This window comes from Camelus bactrianus, chromosome 3 (assembly GCF_048773025.1).
Source record: "Camelus bactrianus isolate YW-2024 breed Bactrian camel chromosome 3, ASM4877302v1, whole genome shotgun sequence".
Taxonomy (NCBI): Eukaryota; Metazoa; Chordata; class Mammalia; order Artiodactyla; family Camelidae; genus Camelus; species Camelus bactrianus.
Window position 1 is genome coordinate 75,374,121 of NC_133541.1, and position 16,074 is coordinate 75,390,194.

The 16,074-nt window shown below is 44.6% G+C and overlaps 1 protein-coding gene across 2 annotated transcripts in view; it reads right to left on the reverse strand.

Moving 5' to 3' along the window:
* Nucleotides 1–3,958, reverse strand: part of EFNA5 (ephrin A5) — a 269,595-nt gene extending 265,637 nt beyond the window's left edge. Inside the window, exon 1 of one of the 2 annotated variants that reach the window (XM_045507811.2) lies at nucleotides 1,783–3,958. In XM_045507811.2, the coding sequence (XP_045363767.1) occupies nucleotides 1,783–1,907 (125 nt within the window). In that variant the 5' untranslated portion in view covers nucleotides 1,908–3,958. The remainder of the gene's footprint in view (nucleotides 1–1,782) is intronic. The other variant, XM_010971465.3, reaches the window with a different exon arrangement.
* Nucleotides 3,959–16,074: the final 12,116 nt, after the last annotated feature.

The window sequence follows — 16,074 nt, forward strand, 5'->3', positions numbered from 1 at the left end:
ATTTAATAAAGCACTAAAGTTTAGAAATATAAATTCCTGTTTCGTATATGCTGTCTAATAAAGCCCAAAAGGGAATAAAACCAGCCAACATAATGAGACTTGCTTTTAACACCATCACAACTGGAAAGCTTGCTCTATTTGTCTTGTCAGCTTTAATAAAAGGCATCTCTTCTGGCAGGATGGCTTCTCTTTCTCTTTTCTTAATAGTGGTAAGTGGCATGTCAAACAAGAAATTGCTTTCCATCACACCACCCACCTTCAGGAGACTTTTCTTTTTAACCAAACTTTCAGGGATGTCTCCACTTGGACCAGGCAGTGCAATTATGACCTGGGCTTCCCGGGTGTGACTACCTTTCCTGGGGTAGCAAGTTGGGGAGACTCTCCATTTGGAAACCGGTGGACAGCTTGTAAGGAAATCTGCCCATCCTTATCTGAGAGGACATTACTTCAAGCGGGGGAATCCTTCCCAAGCCTGCATGACAAAGGAAGGCAGGAGGCCGACTGGAGAGGGCCACTGGGAGGTAGGAAAAACTGGAGGTGGCCCGTCAGCTCCCTCTCCCCAGGCGCACTGGACACGCAGCAACCACAAACTCTCTCCTTGTCCTCTCGTTTCTATCCTCCTAACTTCCACTCCAACCTAGGGGAAAGCCTGGGGTTTTACGTATAATCAATGCTATTTCCCTCCCTCTTGGCGGGGACCAAGACTAGACCACAGCTGGAAGCTGGCCTCAGTCCCAGAGAAGCAGAGCAATATGGGCCCAGAGGGCTGCTGCACGATAGACTTGGACCTACTCTGGATCGGGAGGGGTCCGCCCGGCATTCTGGACAACCCCACTCCTACCCCATTCCAGGGTGTGGGAGCAAGGGACATGTGCGGGTGGCCAGGGTCCAGCAGGAGCGCTAGTGCGACCCGGGGCGCCCACCTCTAACCTCCCGCGTACTCTGCGGGCTTCGGGGACGCCCGCAAAACGGTTCCAGGTAAACGCGCGTGTTCCTCCTGCTGCACGCCGCCGGGCTTCAGACGAAGCGCTCCCACCTCCCGGTTCGGCCAACTCCAGCAGCTAGCTCCGCACGCATGACGTAACCCGGCATTAGACCAAACTTTCTGGCACCTTGGCCCACCGGGTGGTGGAGGAGGTGGGAGAATCCTCTATACTGCCAAGAAAGCCGGGCCCAGACTGACCTAGGGGCCGGATGATTTCCTCCCAAAGAGGAAAATAAAAACCTAAAGCTTCCGCTTCCCAGCCCCCTTCACTTCCCCCAGCCAGTGCGCTCTCCGAGCGCACCGGAAAAAAAGGAAGGAAAATTAAAAACAAAACAAAACAAAACCAAAAAAACCCTCCAAACTTCGGGATATTTGGCAGGTTCTCCCCCCAGTCCCTAAGCACCGGCACTCCAAGCGGGGGCTCCTGGTGGCGGGCACCTGGGGCTCCCCGTGCCCAAGCCCTGCGCCTGGATCCGGATGCTGGCCAGCCTGCCGGGTGGGGAAGCTAAGTCTCGACTCCCGGGCTCCCGCCTTTTTCCAGTGTCCCCGCGCTCCGCAGAGGCTGAGGGTCTGAGCAACCCCGGGGACGCCCGGGCTCTTTGCCGCGTCTTAACAAAGAGGGGTGCGACGGGAGCGTTTCCCGCGGGCGCCTCGAAAGCCACCGGCACCCGGGCGACGCAGGCTCTGAGAGTGCGCGCCGCAGGCGGCCGATGCGCACTGGACCCAGGCGCGGCCGCTCCTTCCGCAGGGCCCCTAGGCCCGGATAGCCCTGGCTTTCCGCCCCCCCACTGCCTTACCTCGGGTTGCTGCTGTTCCAGTAGACGGCGTAGCGATCGGCAACGGCCTTGGAGCCCGGGTCCTGGCTGAACACACACATCCAGAGCACCAGAAATATCAGCGTCAACATCTCCACGTGCAACATCACGCTTGGCCAGCGGCGGAGCCCCCGACGCGCCACTCCGGGGAGAGAGAGCAGAGATACGGAGGGAGGGAAGGTGGGAGGGAAGGAAAGAGAGATTGAGAGAGCAAGAGCCAAATAAATATGAATAAATAAAAATGAAGAGAGGCGAGAAAATAAAGAGGCGCGCACCAAGCCGGGGAGGGGGAGGAAAGGGAGATGAAAAGGCGGTGGAGGGAGGTGGGGGGTGGAATAAAGACAAACTCGCACCCCCACTGGAAGGTTCAGAAGGAAAAAAAGGAATCACAAGATGGAGAGAAGCGTGCGTGTGTGTGTGTGTGTGTGTGTGTGTGTGTGTGTGTGTGTGTGTGTGTGGTGGCGGCGGCGAGGGCGGGGGAAGGGGGTGCCAAGCTGTGTCTCGGGCAGCGGCGGCAGGCCGGTTACCCCGGGAGAAGGAGGTGCGCTCCGGGCCGGGCGGCGGCAGCGCGGGTCGGAGCAGGCGGCGGCGCACGCTGCACAGTCACCGGGAGTTGCGCACCACGGCCGAAGGGAGACATACACCGGCCCGCCGGGCCCGGCTCAGCGTCGGCGCCGGGGGCTGCTCACGGCTTCACCGCTGCCCAGGGCCCTCTCACTGCGCCCCGCTTCGCTCCAAGTTACTTTGGCGGCCAGTGGGAAACTGCAGGAGGAGGGCTCCGTGTGGATGGGGGGCGTCGCGCCTGTGGCCCCAAGAGTCTGAGGACCCCCTTTCCCCCGCCTCCTCTGTGCCTTAATCGGGTGACCCCTGGAAATCTCGGAGTCGTAGGTGCTGCGGATTCGGGGCGGTGCGCCACGCCGCGCCGCGCCGCGCCGAAAAGGGTGGGGATCTGTTGCCACAAACCCAGCTCCGCCGGCGTCCTGGAACTGGTTAAGCGGCAGCTAAGGTGGAGAGGAACGGTGTTGCCTCTGAAACCTCAAAGAAAAGTTTGGCTCTTCGCGTCTTCCGGCAGGTCCCCCGGCGGGCTCAGACTGCGACGGCGGCGGCGGTGGAGGAGGGAGGCGACACCCCGGCCGCTGGCGGAGTCTCGGGGATTTCTCGCGCGTGCTTTTCTTGGCCGGCAGTGAGTACACTGGAGTGAACGAAGAGCCGAGGTTATGAACCAGACAGCCAGGCAGAGCTGGGATGCCCAAACCTGCAGGACGACGCCAACCCAACTATTCGACTGGAGAACGGGAGGGGAAACAATCACTTTCAAATGAATCCCTTCAACTCCTGGATGGGCTGATGTCAGTCTCCGATCGCCTTCCAGGAGCAAGACTGAACCCCCAGACGCCGTACCAAGAGACCCGGGTGAGCTCTTAGAAGAGTCCCTGCGACTCCAACTGGTCCGACCCCAAGCCCGGCAACTTGTAGAGATGCATCAATCAGTTTGAAATGCGAAAGGAGGAAAAAAAAAAAGAGAGCGAGCGCACAAGCGTGTAGCACCTCCCCGATGACTACATCAGAAAACCTTCCCGATCCTCCCGCAGCTGCTCCTCTTTCCCTCCGTGGGCACAGCAGCAACAAGAGGTGAAAATCAACAACAGAATCCCAAAACCTTTACCAGACGGGGAAATAAACTTGAGTGCGGCAGTAGCAGCACAAGCAGCCCGGGAGGGATTGAAACGACTGGAGAGAAGTGGAAAGGGGTAAAAGTCAGTTTTGCAGAAGAGGAAAAAAAAGAGAGGAAAAAATGCTTTATGGGAAAAAAAAAAAAATCTCCTCGGGCACGCCCCCTCGTTAATGACCTGCGTGTAAAGCCGACAGCAGCGTCGACCCAGCAGCAGCAGCAGCAGCCGCACCGGAGCGCGAGGCCGCGCGCGTGAACGTGGACGTGGGCGGCGCGAGGGGGGCGGGGGGGCGTGTAGCACAGGGTGCGGGGCAGGCGGGCGGCGCGAGCGCGGGTGTGAGCCCCGGACCCAGAGGGGGAGGCGCCGCCAGCCCGCGCCCAGCTAGCCCTGCTGCCGCCGCGGCCCGGGTCATGTGGGCTGCTTTTTTTATTTTTTATTTTTTTTCCTCCTCCTTGCAGTTTACTTGGGAAGGGTGGGGGGATAGTTGGAGCAGCCAGTCAGGGAACGGCCTGCTGTTTGCTTACAGCTCGGGGTTTTTTCCTCTCTCTTTACTCTAACCGGATTGGTCTGCTCCACGAGAAAGAGGCGTTTTCCTAATCTCCTCCCTTCCCCACGCCTCCTACCCCACTCCCCGGCCCCACCTTCCAGAAACCTGACTAATTGAATTACTGGGAGTGCCTAGGCGCCCTCTCCTCCGCCCGAACCCAGCAGACGCGCGTAACCCTTTGGCTGCTGCATTCCATCTGAGCTGAGGAGTAATTTGACATCTTTTTACCTGAGAGTAGGGTCTTTCAATTATAAAGAAACCAGTTCCCATCCTGTAGCTAGAGAGCCGAAATCTGTCTCCTGGGCCCCTCAAGTGACACGAAGTCCCAGCAGCCGGCTGGCAGGGAACCTCAGTGAATACGTGTTCTTGTAAATCTCTGCCCTGTTGTTCACAACGCACGATTGCTTGGCGCCAGGTTATCTGGAAACCTGAGCATCTCTCATGTGCCTTTCCACTCCCCTCTTCCTACCAGGGATTTAAAGGCTCACGAGCAGGAAGCAAGACTTCAAAGTGATGCTCTGAAAACACTTTTGTTTTTTAATCGAGAAAAACCACAGTGTAAAGTGATTACAATTCAGTGCGAACCTTTGACCGGGAGGAAATGAATTGTGGCAGAGGAGCCCGCCAGGAACCCCTTTCACCTTTTCTATTTCAACTCCGAGGTTGGTTCGCTGCCCCCTCCCCAAAGGATAAACGCTTTGAGCGAACCCGATGCGTCAAGAAATGGGGGTCAGGGAAGGAGCTCCTTTATTATAGGAAAAGGCCTTGCGTTCCCGGACTTCTGGAGCAGGTTGCAGCACCTCAGCCCGGCCGCCACCGAAGCGCGACTGCCTGATAGTGAGGCGGCCCCCGCGCCTCGGGACGCGTCACGGTGTCCTCCGGAGCCCGGGAAGCTAGCCAGGCGCCCGGCGCTGCGGGGCTACAAACCCTGAGACTCGCCCTCGCGGGGCTCCACGGGCTCGGGCCTACGTGGTATGATTAGCTCTCTTGCTCTCTAGGGAGTTTGCTTGCCTCAGCAAGAAGGGCTGATCCCAAGAAAGCAAGCATCTTAGTTTGGCTCCCAAACCTGTCTGTTCTCTCCTGTACTTATTAGCCCAATAAAATCAAATATCACGTTCTTCCTCCTGCACTTCCCAGTCCTCGAGCTCTAGATTTCCAGGCTCTTCGAAGCTGTTTGGAAGCGTCCAGACGCCCTCCAGTGGTGGGCCTGCAGTCCGCACCCAGCGGGGCTATTGCCTGTAGCTCGGCCGGGATTGAGTTTGATGGAGAATCTGGGGTCATGATCAGTACAGACCTGGGGGAAACGAACAGGCCACATAGGCATGTTACCTGGATGTTATGGGTTCTTGCGTAAAAGTTGAGTAGTTCCTCAATTACAGAAACTTTTCCTATCTGAAGAGATCCTGAAATTGTCCCAAAAAAGTAACTCTTCTTTTGTGACTAGATATAAATTGCAATCTGTGTAATTACAGATTGCACTGCAGACCACCCTAACAAACCAACCACCTTCCTAAATTAAGAAATACAAAGTATTAACACAAATTCTCCTCTACCATCTGTATATTTCACAACATTCCAGCAGTGAGAAAGAAGTCAGAAAACTTAAGCTAGAGAACAGAAGGATAAGCTTTAATTTTTTAATCAATTTTTTATTTGAAATGTTCTTTCCTACCCCCTCAATCTTGCTGATGGTTCAAGTGCTTGGCCTATTTTAGGCTGCATTTGTTTTTTCAGTTGCAGGAAGGGTGCTTTTCTTCCCTCAGCCTTTCTGATAGCAGCTCTAAGAAGTGCTCCTATGACTGAGGAAGTTTTGCAGGAAATATTCTGGATGCTTTTAAGGGACATATGTATCTTTAGGAAGATGAGAATACACAACTCCTATCTTGGGGAAAATGCTGATTCTCATCAGAGTCTTTTTTGTCAGGGAAATATCAGGTATCAGGGAGTTAGCAAGCTGACTTCCTGTGGCATCAAAGCTAAAAGGAGTAAAGAAAAAGAAATTATATCCCCTTATTTCCTATTTGAAACACATACTATAAGCAAATGTGAAAAATCAACATATCAAAAGAATATGAATGTTCTAATATTTTAAATATTAGGACTTTGTTTAAAGTCTGGATAGTACTATTTTCAGCAGAAAAAGAATCATACATTATGGTTTTCCCTAAAATGATTCAAGGAGTTGGAATAAAAGGCACTGGAATTTTCAGGACATAATTCAAATGTCTATGAGAAATAATTCATAAACTTAAATCAAATGCCTTCTGAGATTATATACCTAAGTAATTATTGATATTGGAGTAACTAAGCAGCAATATGACAGATACTTCAAGTTTGAGAGAGGTATTATTAACTGTATACTTATTGCTACATAATGTGACTTTGTCTCTTCAAGAAAATATTCAAGTGATTTGAATTTATACAAATCAGCATTATATAAAGTAATTATGATTAGCCTGTTGTCTCAGAGGCAATGACTTTGAAGCTGGCCTTTAAAGGATAAATAGCATTATGCCAAGTATAGAACAAAGTTCAGGTATGTCAGAAAGAAAACAGCAAGAAGCTAAAACAGGGAGGAAGAAAAGTGCCAGGAGTGTCTGAATGCTTTGAGTTCAAGATTGAAACAGGGTTGTAGGGAGCCAAGAGACCTGCACAGTTGGTTGGGAATGGACTGCAGAAAGGCTTAGCTATATTCTCAATATGTTTGGATATAAAACTACAGGTGACTGAGTGTACTGGTGGTTTTAAAATAAATGACACTGAAGCAATGCTTCAGATTAAAATACAGTAGTTCTTTGTTTGTTTATTATTTTTTCACCTGGAATAATCTAGATGGGTGTTCTAACCTTGGAATTAGAATCACCTAGGGAGTTTTTTTTACAAAAGGGCAATGCCAGCACCCCACTCCCTGTTTTAATTGGTTAGGGGTGGGGACCTGCTATTTGTAATTTTTTAAAAGCTTCTCAGGAAATTCTAATCCGCACAGAGTACTGAGAATCACTGATCTGGATAACTTACTTCTACCTTAACTACTCCAATATTTCAGGCAAAAAAGTAAGTTCTGTACTTATTTGTCTGTAGAAATGTTCCAGGTAACCATCAAGGCAGGAATGTTGATATTTCAGAGAAGTGAATTTCATAATCCTCTATTAAAAGAAAATGACACTTTGAAAATAATTTTCACATGGCCATTTCCAAAATGTGCAGGGCAAAGCTTACTTTTAAATGTAGATTCATCTTCAATTTTAGACTAGTTTGGACTTCCTTTTTGCATTAGTTGCCACCACATAGAAGTGGAAATCTACTGAATCAAGTGTCCAGACAAATAAAGGGAATAAGCTGTTGAATCAAACCCCCCAGTCCATGGTCTAAGCACCTCTTGTTTAATACAGCAGTTAAATTAGAACTGATACACAGAAGAGATAATAAAGGAAATAAACTCAGAAGCAAAGACTAAAGAAATAATAATTAGACCAAAAAAAAAAAAAAAAACAAAACTTTCCAACAGGTGACTAACATAATGGTATTTAAGACAACCCTGCTAATCTATCTTCCTAGAACTTTATGATTCATTCCAAAGCCCTAAGAACCCAGGTTCTATCACCAAACTGTCACCCAGCTGTGCTGCCCAGAGACTAAAGTTACTTAGTGGAACTGTCTCCCCCTCTTCACCCCTTTTTACAACAGCTTTCTCAGAATCTTTAGAATTAACTCTTTGCTAGCTTTTTCTCCTTACCGACCTTAGAACATGTTCCTTTTCTATTTCTGATCTAGTTGTCTCTCCTGGCTGCAGCCTAGAAAGGCAGGGGATGGGAGGAGGACCCTCTACTAAATACAGGTTCCCATTTCTGCCTTCAGCATGTGACCTTGAACTTCCACCATCAATGTTTCACTTTTCCACATTCTCCCTTTCGTTTTCTTGTGCTTCCTGGAGTTTGTTTCACAGCATTCCTTCTCTTGAAGTCTGTGAATAAGTAGAAGCACTTTTACAAGTTGCTGAAATCCTCTTAAAGAGGCATTTTTAGAATTTCTTATTTATGAACTAACCATCTTTGTGGTGTTGTTTTGCTCATTTCAAGACATAATTTCAAAAAGACCTACATAGTAAACTTTTTAAACATATAGAATTTTGAGCAGTCATTTTGATAAACTAAACCATGTAATTAGGCACATATGTGTTATGTTCCTGTGTATTACAAATGCGTATGTGCTTACATGTAATTTTAAAAGAAGCAAACAAGAACTGGTTGATTCAACCAATTTCTACATCACTTTTCAGAGGCTTCAGTGTATATACTGCAGAGCTCTGTCACCAGTATTTTACCATAAAGCTGTAATTGGTAGGTGATATTATTCCCATAAGAGATGTGTATGTTGTGTTATACTATTCGAACATGTATTTACTTTTACTGCTCTGTAACAAAATCCCCTCTTCAAATTGTAAATAAAAACTACCAAATAAAATATATCTGGATTTAAAAACTCTAATCGATCCACCAGCATGAAGAATACTATCCTAAAATGTTCTTTGTGAATTATTAAATAACACTACATTCCTTGCTTAAAAGAATACGCATTACCATGAATGCATATTACAAATAAATAAAAGTTTGTATTTATGTTTTAGTACAATGGCAACATAGATATCTACAGTATACCTTTGTTTAAATAGAAGGAATGTTAAGTAGCCTTTTCAGAGAGAAAGTTAATCAATCTGTGTTTTTCCCATGTATATACACAAACTAATAATCAGGATACTTTTCTCCCACCAGCTCCACCTACCATTACCCACAAAACATGTAAGGGTGCATTTTTGTATTATTTTCCTTGCTTAGAGACCCCCCCCCAAAAGCTAGAACATCTTTTTTTAATCAAATTGATAACATTATATATATACTTATATATACATGTATAGCATATTTATGAACGCACATACAGAGAACTTATTTTTCATCAATTTTCGCCCAAGATTTTCATCAACCTCTGTGACAATTCTACTTAAAGATGAGTTGAGGATACAACCCTTAAGTCAGTGAGCACTGTTTCATGAAATAGGAAATGCTATTTCTAAGTCCCTTTTTAGCACTGGCTTTACTTTTTCTTCCCAGATCTTAACTGGCTAAGCAAGGTAGAATTATGGCAAACTAAGAAACTCTTTCCTCAAATTATGTCCTTTTTTTTTTCCCCCTCAAAAAAGGCTCCTTTTGGAGAATTTGGATCCTGGTATTTTGAAGTATGGATTTTGTTTTGTAGTCATCTAAATAATTGGCTCAATTTTTTTTTTCATTTCTCTTGGCCACAGTAGAGATGTTCTTTTAAAGTATACTATTAATTTTTTAGGAAAATTATCCTCTTACTGCAGATTTATAACTCTAGTCTGAGACTTTCAAATACCTTATGCCAAGATTGTAAATTTTATTGTGATGCCATAAAGTTATAGTTAGGGTATAATTTTTTAAAGGCATTTCATTTTGTAGTTTGGGATAATAGTTATGAAGCTGGTCTCTATAGAAACCACTGTAAGTTATGATTTTAGAACATCAGATACTAATGCAGAGGATTATTGGCCAAAACTTTTAAAATGAGAAATATTTTACTGAACTGACTCTTTCTAAACTCGTCAGGGAGGTAAATGTGCTGTTAAAATGACTACCTTTTAATCAGAGATTATCACTCTCTATTTCCGTTAGTCTACCTTTTTGGGGGGCATATGATACGTACTAAATTAAATAGGATTTATTGGTTCAGCTAGATTCTGAATTACCCTCCTTTCCTGGGGATTAGGAGAGTGCCTTTCTTAGCCCTTTTCCTTGAAACCATCAGGATCTTTTATGTGGACTATCTAGTATTCTGCACACTTCCAATGCTTAATAAATATTACATTACAATATTAGCATAATAATAAATCATCTTAAAGTACTATATGGGTTATTAAGTGAGATCCTATTCAGTTTGAGCCAAGACATCAAAAAGTTTTATTTTCTCTATACACATACAAAGTCATTTTAAAACTCCCTTTCCATGAAATGTCCTTGCATCCATAAGATGTCTACATATTACAAAGTGAAGTGGTGAAGTGTGTATATTCCAGTTACGTATTTCATTTGTTCAATTTATTCTGGGGCCTGAATTTGCCATTTTAATAAGAGGGAATTTAAAATTGGGCAGACAAAAATGGAAATAGCACCATTTGTCAAATAAATGCCCCTTTTTTCCCCCAATGGCTATTCTGAAATCTTTATACAAGATTTCCAGGCCAGCAGCTAGGTAGTGTTCCTTGCCACTATGAAGTCCTGCTTTGCCTGTGATTGGTTATGTCACAATCTGAGGCTGACAACCACTGAAAACATGAGGATCTTCTTTAAAGTTAAAGAAGCAAAAAATGAAGTCAAAAATATTGTTAATAAAATTTCATCCTAACTGGTTGCTTTGAAGGAGGGCCCAGTTTGAAACTGCCATCAAAGCTAAAATTTAAAAGATTTCCCCTTCTAAAAGTATAGTTCAAATATCATACATTTTATCTACCAGTATGTGAATTAGGGTAAAAATGATGCATAATCTGTGGCAGATATCAAAATGGCTAAAATTCTTTCTCCCTTCCACTTTAAGTTTGCAGGTAGCCCCTGGCATCAATAGAGAAAGTATTTTTCAACCCTTGAATCTGAGCTGATCTTTGGCTGAATGTTGCACCCATTCTGAGCCACACCTCAAAAGGCATGTAAGCTCCCACTCTTTCTCTATGAACCCAGCCCAATGCCATGTGGACAAGCTGAAGCTAGTTTTCTGGTTGATGAGAGACATGTAGCGCATTCACCCACATTGTCCCAGCCAATCCCCAGGTGCAGAGCTAACTAGCTGGCTGGCAGGTGCTGGCAGACACATGAGAAATTTCCAGCCAAAACCAGAAGAGCTTCACAGCTGAGCCCAGCCTCAACTGCCCACCCAAGAAATCCTGTCCTCAATAAATAGTTCTTGTTTTAAGCCACTAAATTTGGGGGTGCTTTGTTATACAGCAATAGACAACAGATACATCTATTTCTTAAATTATTAGAAATAAAACTTTGGATATTTTTCAGCTCAAATAAATGTTATTCTTTCACAACTCTGACTTCCATGGCTAAGTTACTTGGTGCTAAATCTGTAACTGGCAACATGACTTTCTGAATATTTCTAACAGGAATGTTTGTTTCTACTACTTTGTACATTTCATAGGGAGTCCCCTTTCTTCAATAAGAACTTTACATGGAACCCTAAATGAGCACAATTAATATTCAGGCCCTTCTGATCCTCAGGATAATGTCATTTGGTTAGAACAGCAAACCTGAAGAGATGATTTATCCAGAAGTGATTCTTCTTCTAATGCGGTGCCCCACCAGAAAAAAAATGAAAAGGTAAAATCAAAGGAAGCTAATGTTTAGCTTCATCTCAAACCTCCACATCACTCGTTACATTGATTTAACATCACGGCACCTCCATATTTCACAGGAGGATCTGCCACAAGACAGAAACTGTAGTGACCTCGTAAGGGTCATCTTGCTGTCAACCTCAAATTACAACATCTCTGCTCTTGGCTGACAGCTGTGGCAGGATGGGGGATATACCACTCTCTTTCCATAGACGGAACAGATGTGCTTCATGGAAGCGAGATCAAGAGTGAAATTTTACACATCAAGACTTATGTTCCTATAATTAAAAGTTCTAGAATGGGAGAAGGGTTTTGTCAAGACTTCCGTGCACTCTCCCTTAGTCTGCTTACTAGCTCAAGTTTCTCATGTGTGCCATCCAAGGTGGACACTAATCCACACACTCAAAGTTCTCCTGTCAGTATTCATCTTTCTTCCTCGGCAATAACTGAACCATGGGCCACCCTTCTTCCTGAGACTTTCTTATCCTCTGATGTTCATTCCTCTACATTTTTGGAGTTCTCTGCTTTAACTCCAATTAGTTTCTTCTGCCTGCTTGACTCTGAGTTACAGTCCAATGCCAGCACATAGTGAATACTTAATATGTATTTGTGGAATGAATGTCCAACCTTTAAATATGAGTGTTTTTCTTTGGCCCTTTTTCCTTTCTTTACTAACATGATCTTTAACAACCACATTCGTATTCACAGCTCCAGTGATAGTTTCTTGGTGGATGTTTCCCAGGCTCTAGGATTCAATACTTTGTCATCAGACCCACATCCCCCGCCTTCTCATTTACATTTCCACATGACTGTACGATAATACCTCAAAACCAGCAAGGCTGAAAAGTGCACCTACTCATTCAACAGACCCAGACAACCCTTCCTGACAGTACTTCTCTCTAGTGGGCCAAGGTCAGGATAAAGACCCCCATCAGTTCCCAAATGAGAACTTCTGGATGACAGACTTGATAAAGCAGAGGACTCAGTATTCTGCCAAGGGATGTAAAAATTCATTTCTCATCTTCTCCTTCCTATATCAAGCTGCCTCCTAAGCAGTCTCAGCCACTCACTCTTACCTCCATCCAATATTGACTCCATTCTGCTGCCAGAGCGATCTATTCGAGGGGAAAGCCTGGCATCACATTCCACCACTTCACGGCTTCCCATATCTCACAAGATCAAGAGAAAAGTCTCAACACAGCGACCAAGCACTGCATGAGCTGATCCTTGCCTTCTTCTCTGACCTCATCTTACAGAATCCTCCCCACACTCACTAACCGCAGCCACTCTGGCTTTCTCTCATGTCCTCAGAGAAGCCATGCATCCCTGTCTCCAATCTTTGCCTGGGATGCTGCCTGAAACATGTAGGCTCCCACCTGTTAGACTTGTATTCAACCTTCAAGTCTCAGCGCAGGTGCCATTTTCTCGAGGGAAATCTCTTCTGACTCCACAGAATAGAGCAGGACTCCCCTAAATAACCACAGGCAACTGAGCTCCTCTCCTTCATACAGCTTGTCCGCTGACTGAAACTGTATATTGTGAAACATTTCATCTACTTCCCCTTCTGGTCCAACTGCTCACCATCACCTCTCCGAGCTTAGCACTGCACACAGAGCACAGCAGACTCTCTGTCAACATGTACTCAGTGAGTGACGGGAAACAGTGTCCTAGTACTTTACACTGTGTTTCCCCCTGTGTTTTCCATGAGGAACCAGACCTCGGGCTTATACAAAAGGCAGTGGGCTAACAGGGAGGGACAGTTAAGTGGCTCACAAAGACTTGGAGATGAAGGATTTCCCTCAAAAGGTGTAAGCAGAGAACTCCTGCACAATGAACCCCAGCAGAGATGTACAAAGCCAGCCTTAAGGAAGTACTTGCGAACTAGAGCCAGACTTAATAGAGGATCTCTCCATTTCCAAAGAAGGAAGGCGGCAACCTCAAAAGGAGCCAGTCAAAAATGGAGCAGAGAAAACAAGATGAACTGAGGCAAGTTCACAGTCCTAATTCCCAAGGAGTAAAAGAGGGAAAGAGTGCAGGTCAGGTGGGCAGGTCAATCCAGATTGTAAACAGCTCAACCCAGGGGTCTCAGCACAGTATTGTTAACATTTAACTCACGTCATGTCCTCCTTCGTTCTGAGGCCACCAAACAAACTTAATCATTTACCACCCATGTAGCTTGGATTCATTTATTTTTCATTCATTCATAAGTTTATTGAGCACCTAATATGTGCTATGCCTTGAGGATTTGGTGGCAGCAAGACAGAGCTGGTCCCTGCTCTCACAGGGTTTATATTAGATACACGGTTGATGCAGTGACAGACAATTAAGAAAACAATTTACCATAAAATTGTGGGGTTCTATAGTGTACTAATGCTGCCTGCCTGCCTGTGATCCTTTCTTCAGAGAGTTTCTCTCATCCTTCTGACCCCGATGAAGCCATCCATTGCCATGGCATAGCACCCTACCACACTACTCCCCCTTTATCACCATTACAGGGTCAGTCAGGCTGTTCAGGGCCTCACTGAGATATGTGAATGAAACCAGGATTGAGAGAGCCTCTCGTCTTTGGGGATTTTGAGTTATGTGGATATAGGTCTGCAGCTGCCAGCAACTATCTTGCCTATGATGGGGAAGAGAGTCACCAGATTTAACAAATAAAAATAAACACAATTATGTATTCAATCAACAAACACTTATTGAGCATTTACTATGTGTCAGGTGCTGTTTCAAGAGCTGAGAATTCGTCAGTGAACCAAACAGATTAAAATCCCTGCCCTATGGAGTCTACTTTCTAGTGGAGGGATAAATTCATAAACAAGATTAACAGGTAAAATACATGGTACATTGAAGTGTGATACATGCCAAGGACAAAGTTAATGCAGGGACTGAGGACGGGCAATCTCTGGCTGGGGAGATGATGGCAGTCTTAGAAAGGTGAGGGAGCACCTTGCTGACAAGGAGACATCTGAGGAAATACCTTACAGAGGTAAGAGAGCAGATACATGAATATAAGGAACAGCATTCCAGGAGAGGGAACAGCAAGCACAGATGCTCTGAGTAGGAAGAGTACCCAGAGTATTAGGGGAACAGCAAGAGGCTACTCTGGCTGAGGAGAATGCGTGGAGGGACCAGCCTTCACTCTGGTCCTAGGAGATAGTAGGGGCCAGATCTTTCAAGCATTATAGGCCTTTGTAAAGACTGCATACCACTGTGACTTTTACTTTGAGTGAGATGGAAACAGAGTAGAGGGTTCACAGCTGAGGGTCAGACTTTAGTGTCTGAGGATCAGTCTGGATATTCTGCGAATTCAGGGCAGAGCAGAGAAGCTGGGAGACCATCAGGAGGCCTTATGTTAAAGACAAAGTCTGCTCTTGGAGAGTTGCTACTATCATTAATTACTTAAATTCACATCAGGTAAATTCTACATAGCAAGATTTCAGGATCACTATATACTTTTACATTTTTAATTAACTTTTTCCTTTCCTTGTTACCATTTGACATTGACACCCAACAGTGTACAGTTTGGGGCTGAGGAGATAATAATGGAGATAACTTGCATATCAATAAATGATCCTTTCCCTAGGATTTCAGTTTTAGAAGCAACATGATACAAAAGAGGAGATTTTAAATATCGTCATCCTTATTCCTTGATATCACAAGTCAAAAAGCAACACTTCAGAGCCAGAGGGCAAATGAGTTGCGGGTTTCTGTGCAGGTGACTTATGCCTTAAGGAATAACAACAAGTTTTGAATTACTAAATAACTTACGTTGTAAGAAATAAGAAGAGAGGAAAGATGCATGAGCTAGGGAAAGGATTTTATAATGTACTCCAGTCGACTCAATGATAAATGTACATAATTAATCACAGACACCATTTTGGCAAATGATATTTTTAAATGATAGAGGCAATTATCTGTACAATTACATATGCAAAGGAATGCATTATTTTCTGACTTTCAACAGGCTGCCCACCTTACAGAAGAGGTAAGGAAGAGACTTACTCAGCTAATGAAGCATCCTAATTTGTAATCTCAATCTAAAGAGGACATTTTTTTGGTGGCTAGAGGAGGCACAGAAGAGGAACATAATAATGGTAACTTCCTGGTTCTTCTACTATCCATGCGAAACTATTTAATCACTTACGGCTTCAAGCCATAAAATATATCTTATATACTCTCACTCTCAATCTTTTTAAAGGAATGTAAAATAATTTTCTAAATGTCTTTGTTCTCCTTTTTTTAAAAATTGAAGTATAGTCAGTTTATAATGTTGTGTCAATGTCTGGTATACAGCATAATGTTTTAGTCACACATATACATACATATATTCTTTTTCATTATAGGTTACTACAGAATATTGAACATAGCTCCCTGTGCTATACAGTAGAAACTTGTTGTTTATATATTTTATATATAGTAGTTAGTATCTGCAAATCTCAAACTCCCAATTTATCCATTTCCATCTCTTTTCCCCTCTGGTAACCATAAGTTTGTTTTCTGTGTCTGTGAGTCTGTTTCTGTTTTGTAAATAAGTTCATTTGTGTCTTATTTTTAGATTCCACATATAAGTAATATCATATAGTATTTTTCTTTTCCTTTCTGCAAATGCCTTTCTAATAAATGTTCTGGAAACAAACTGTAGAACTTAT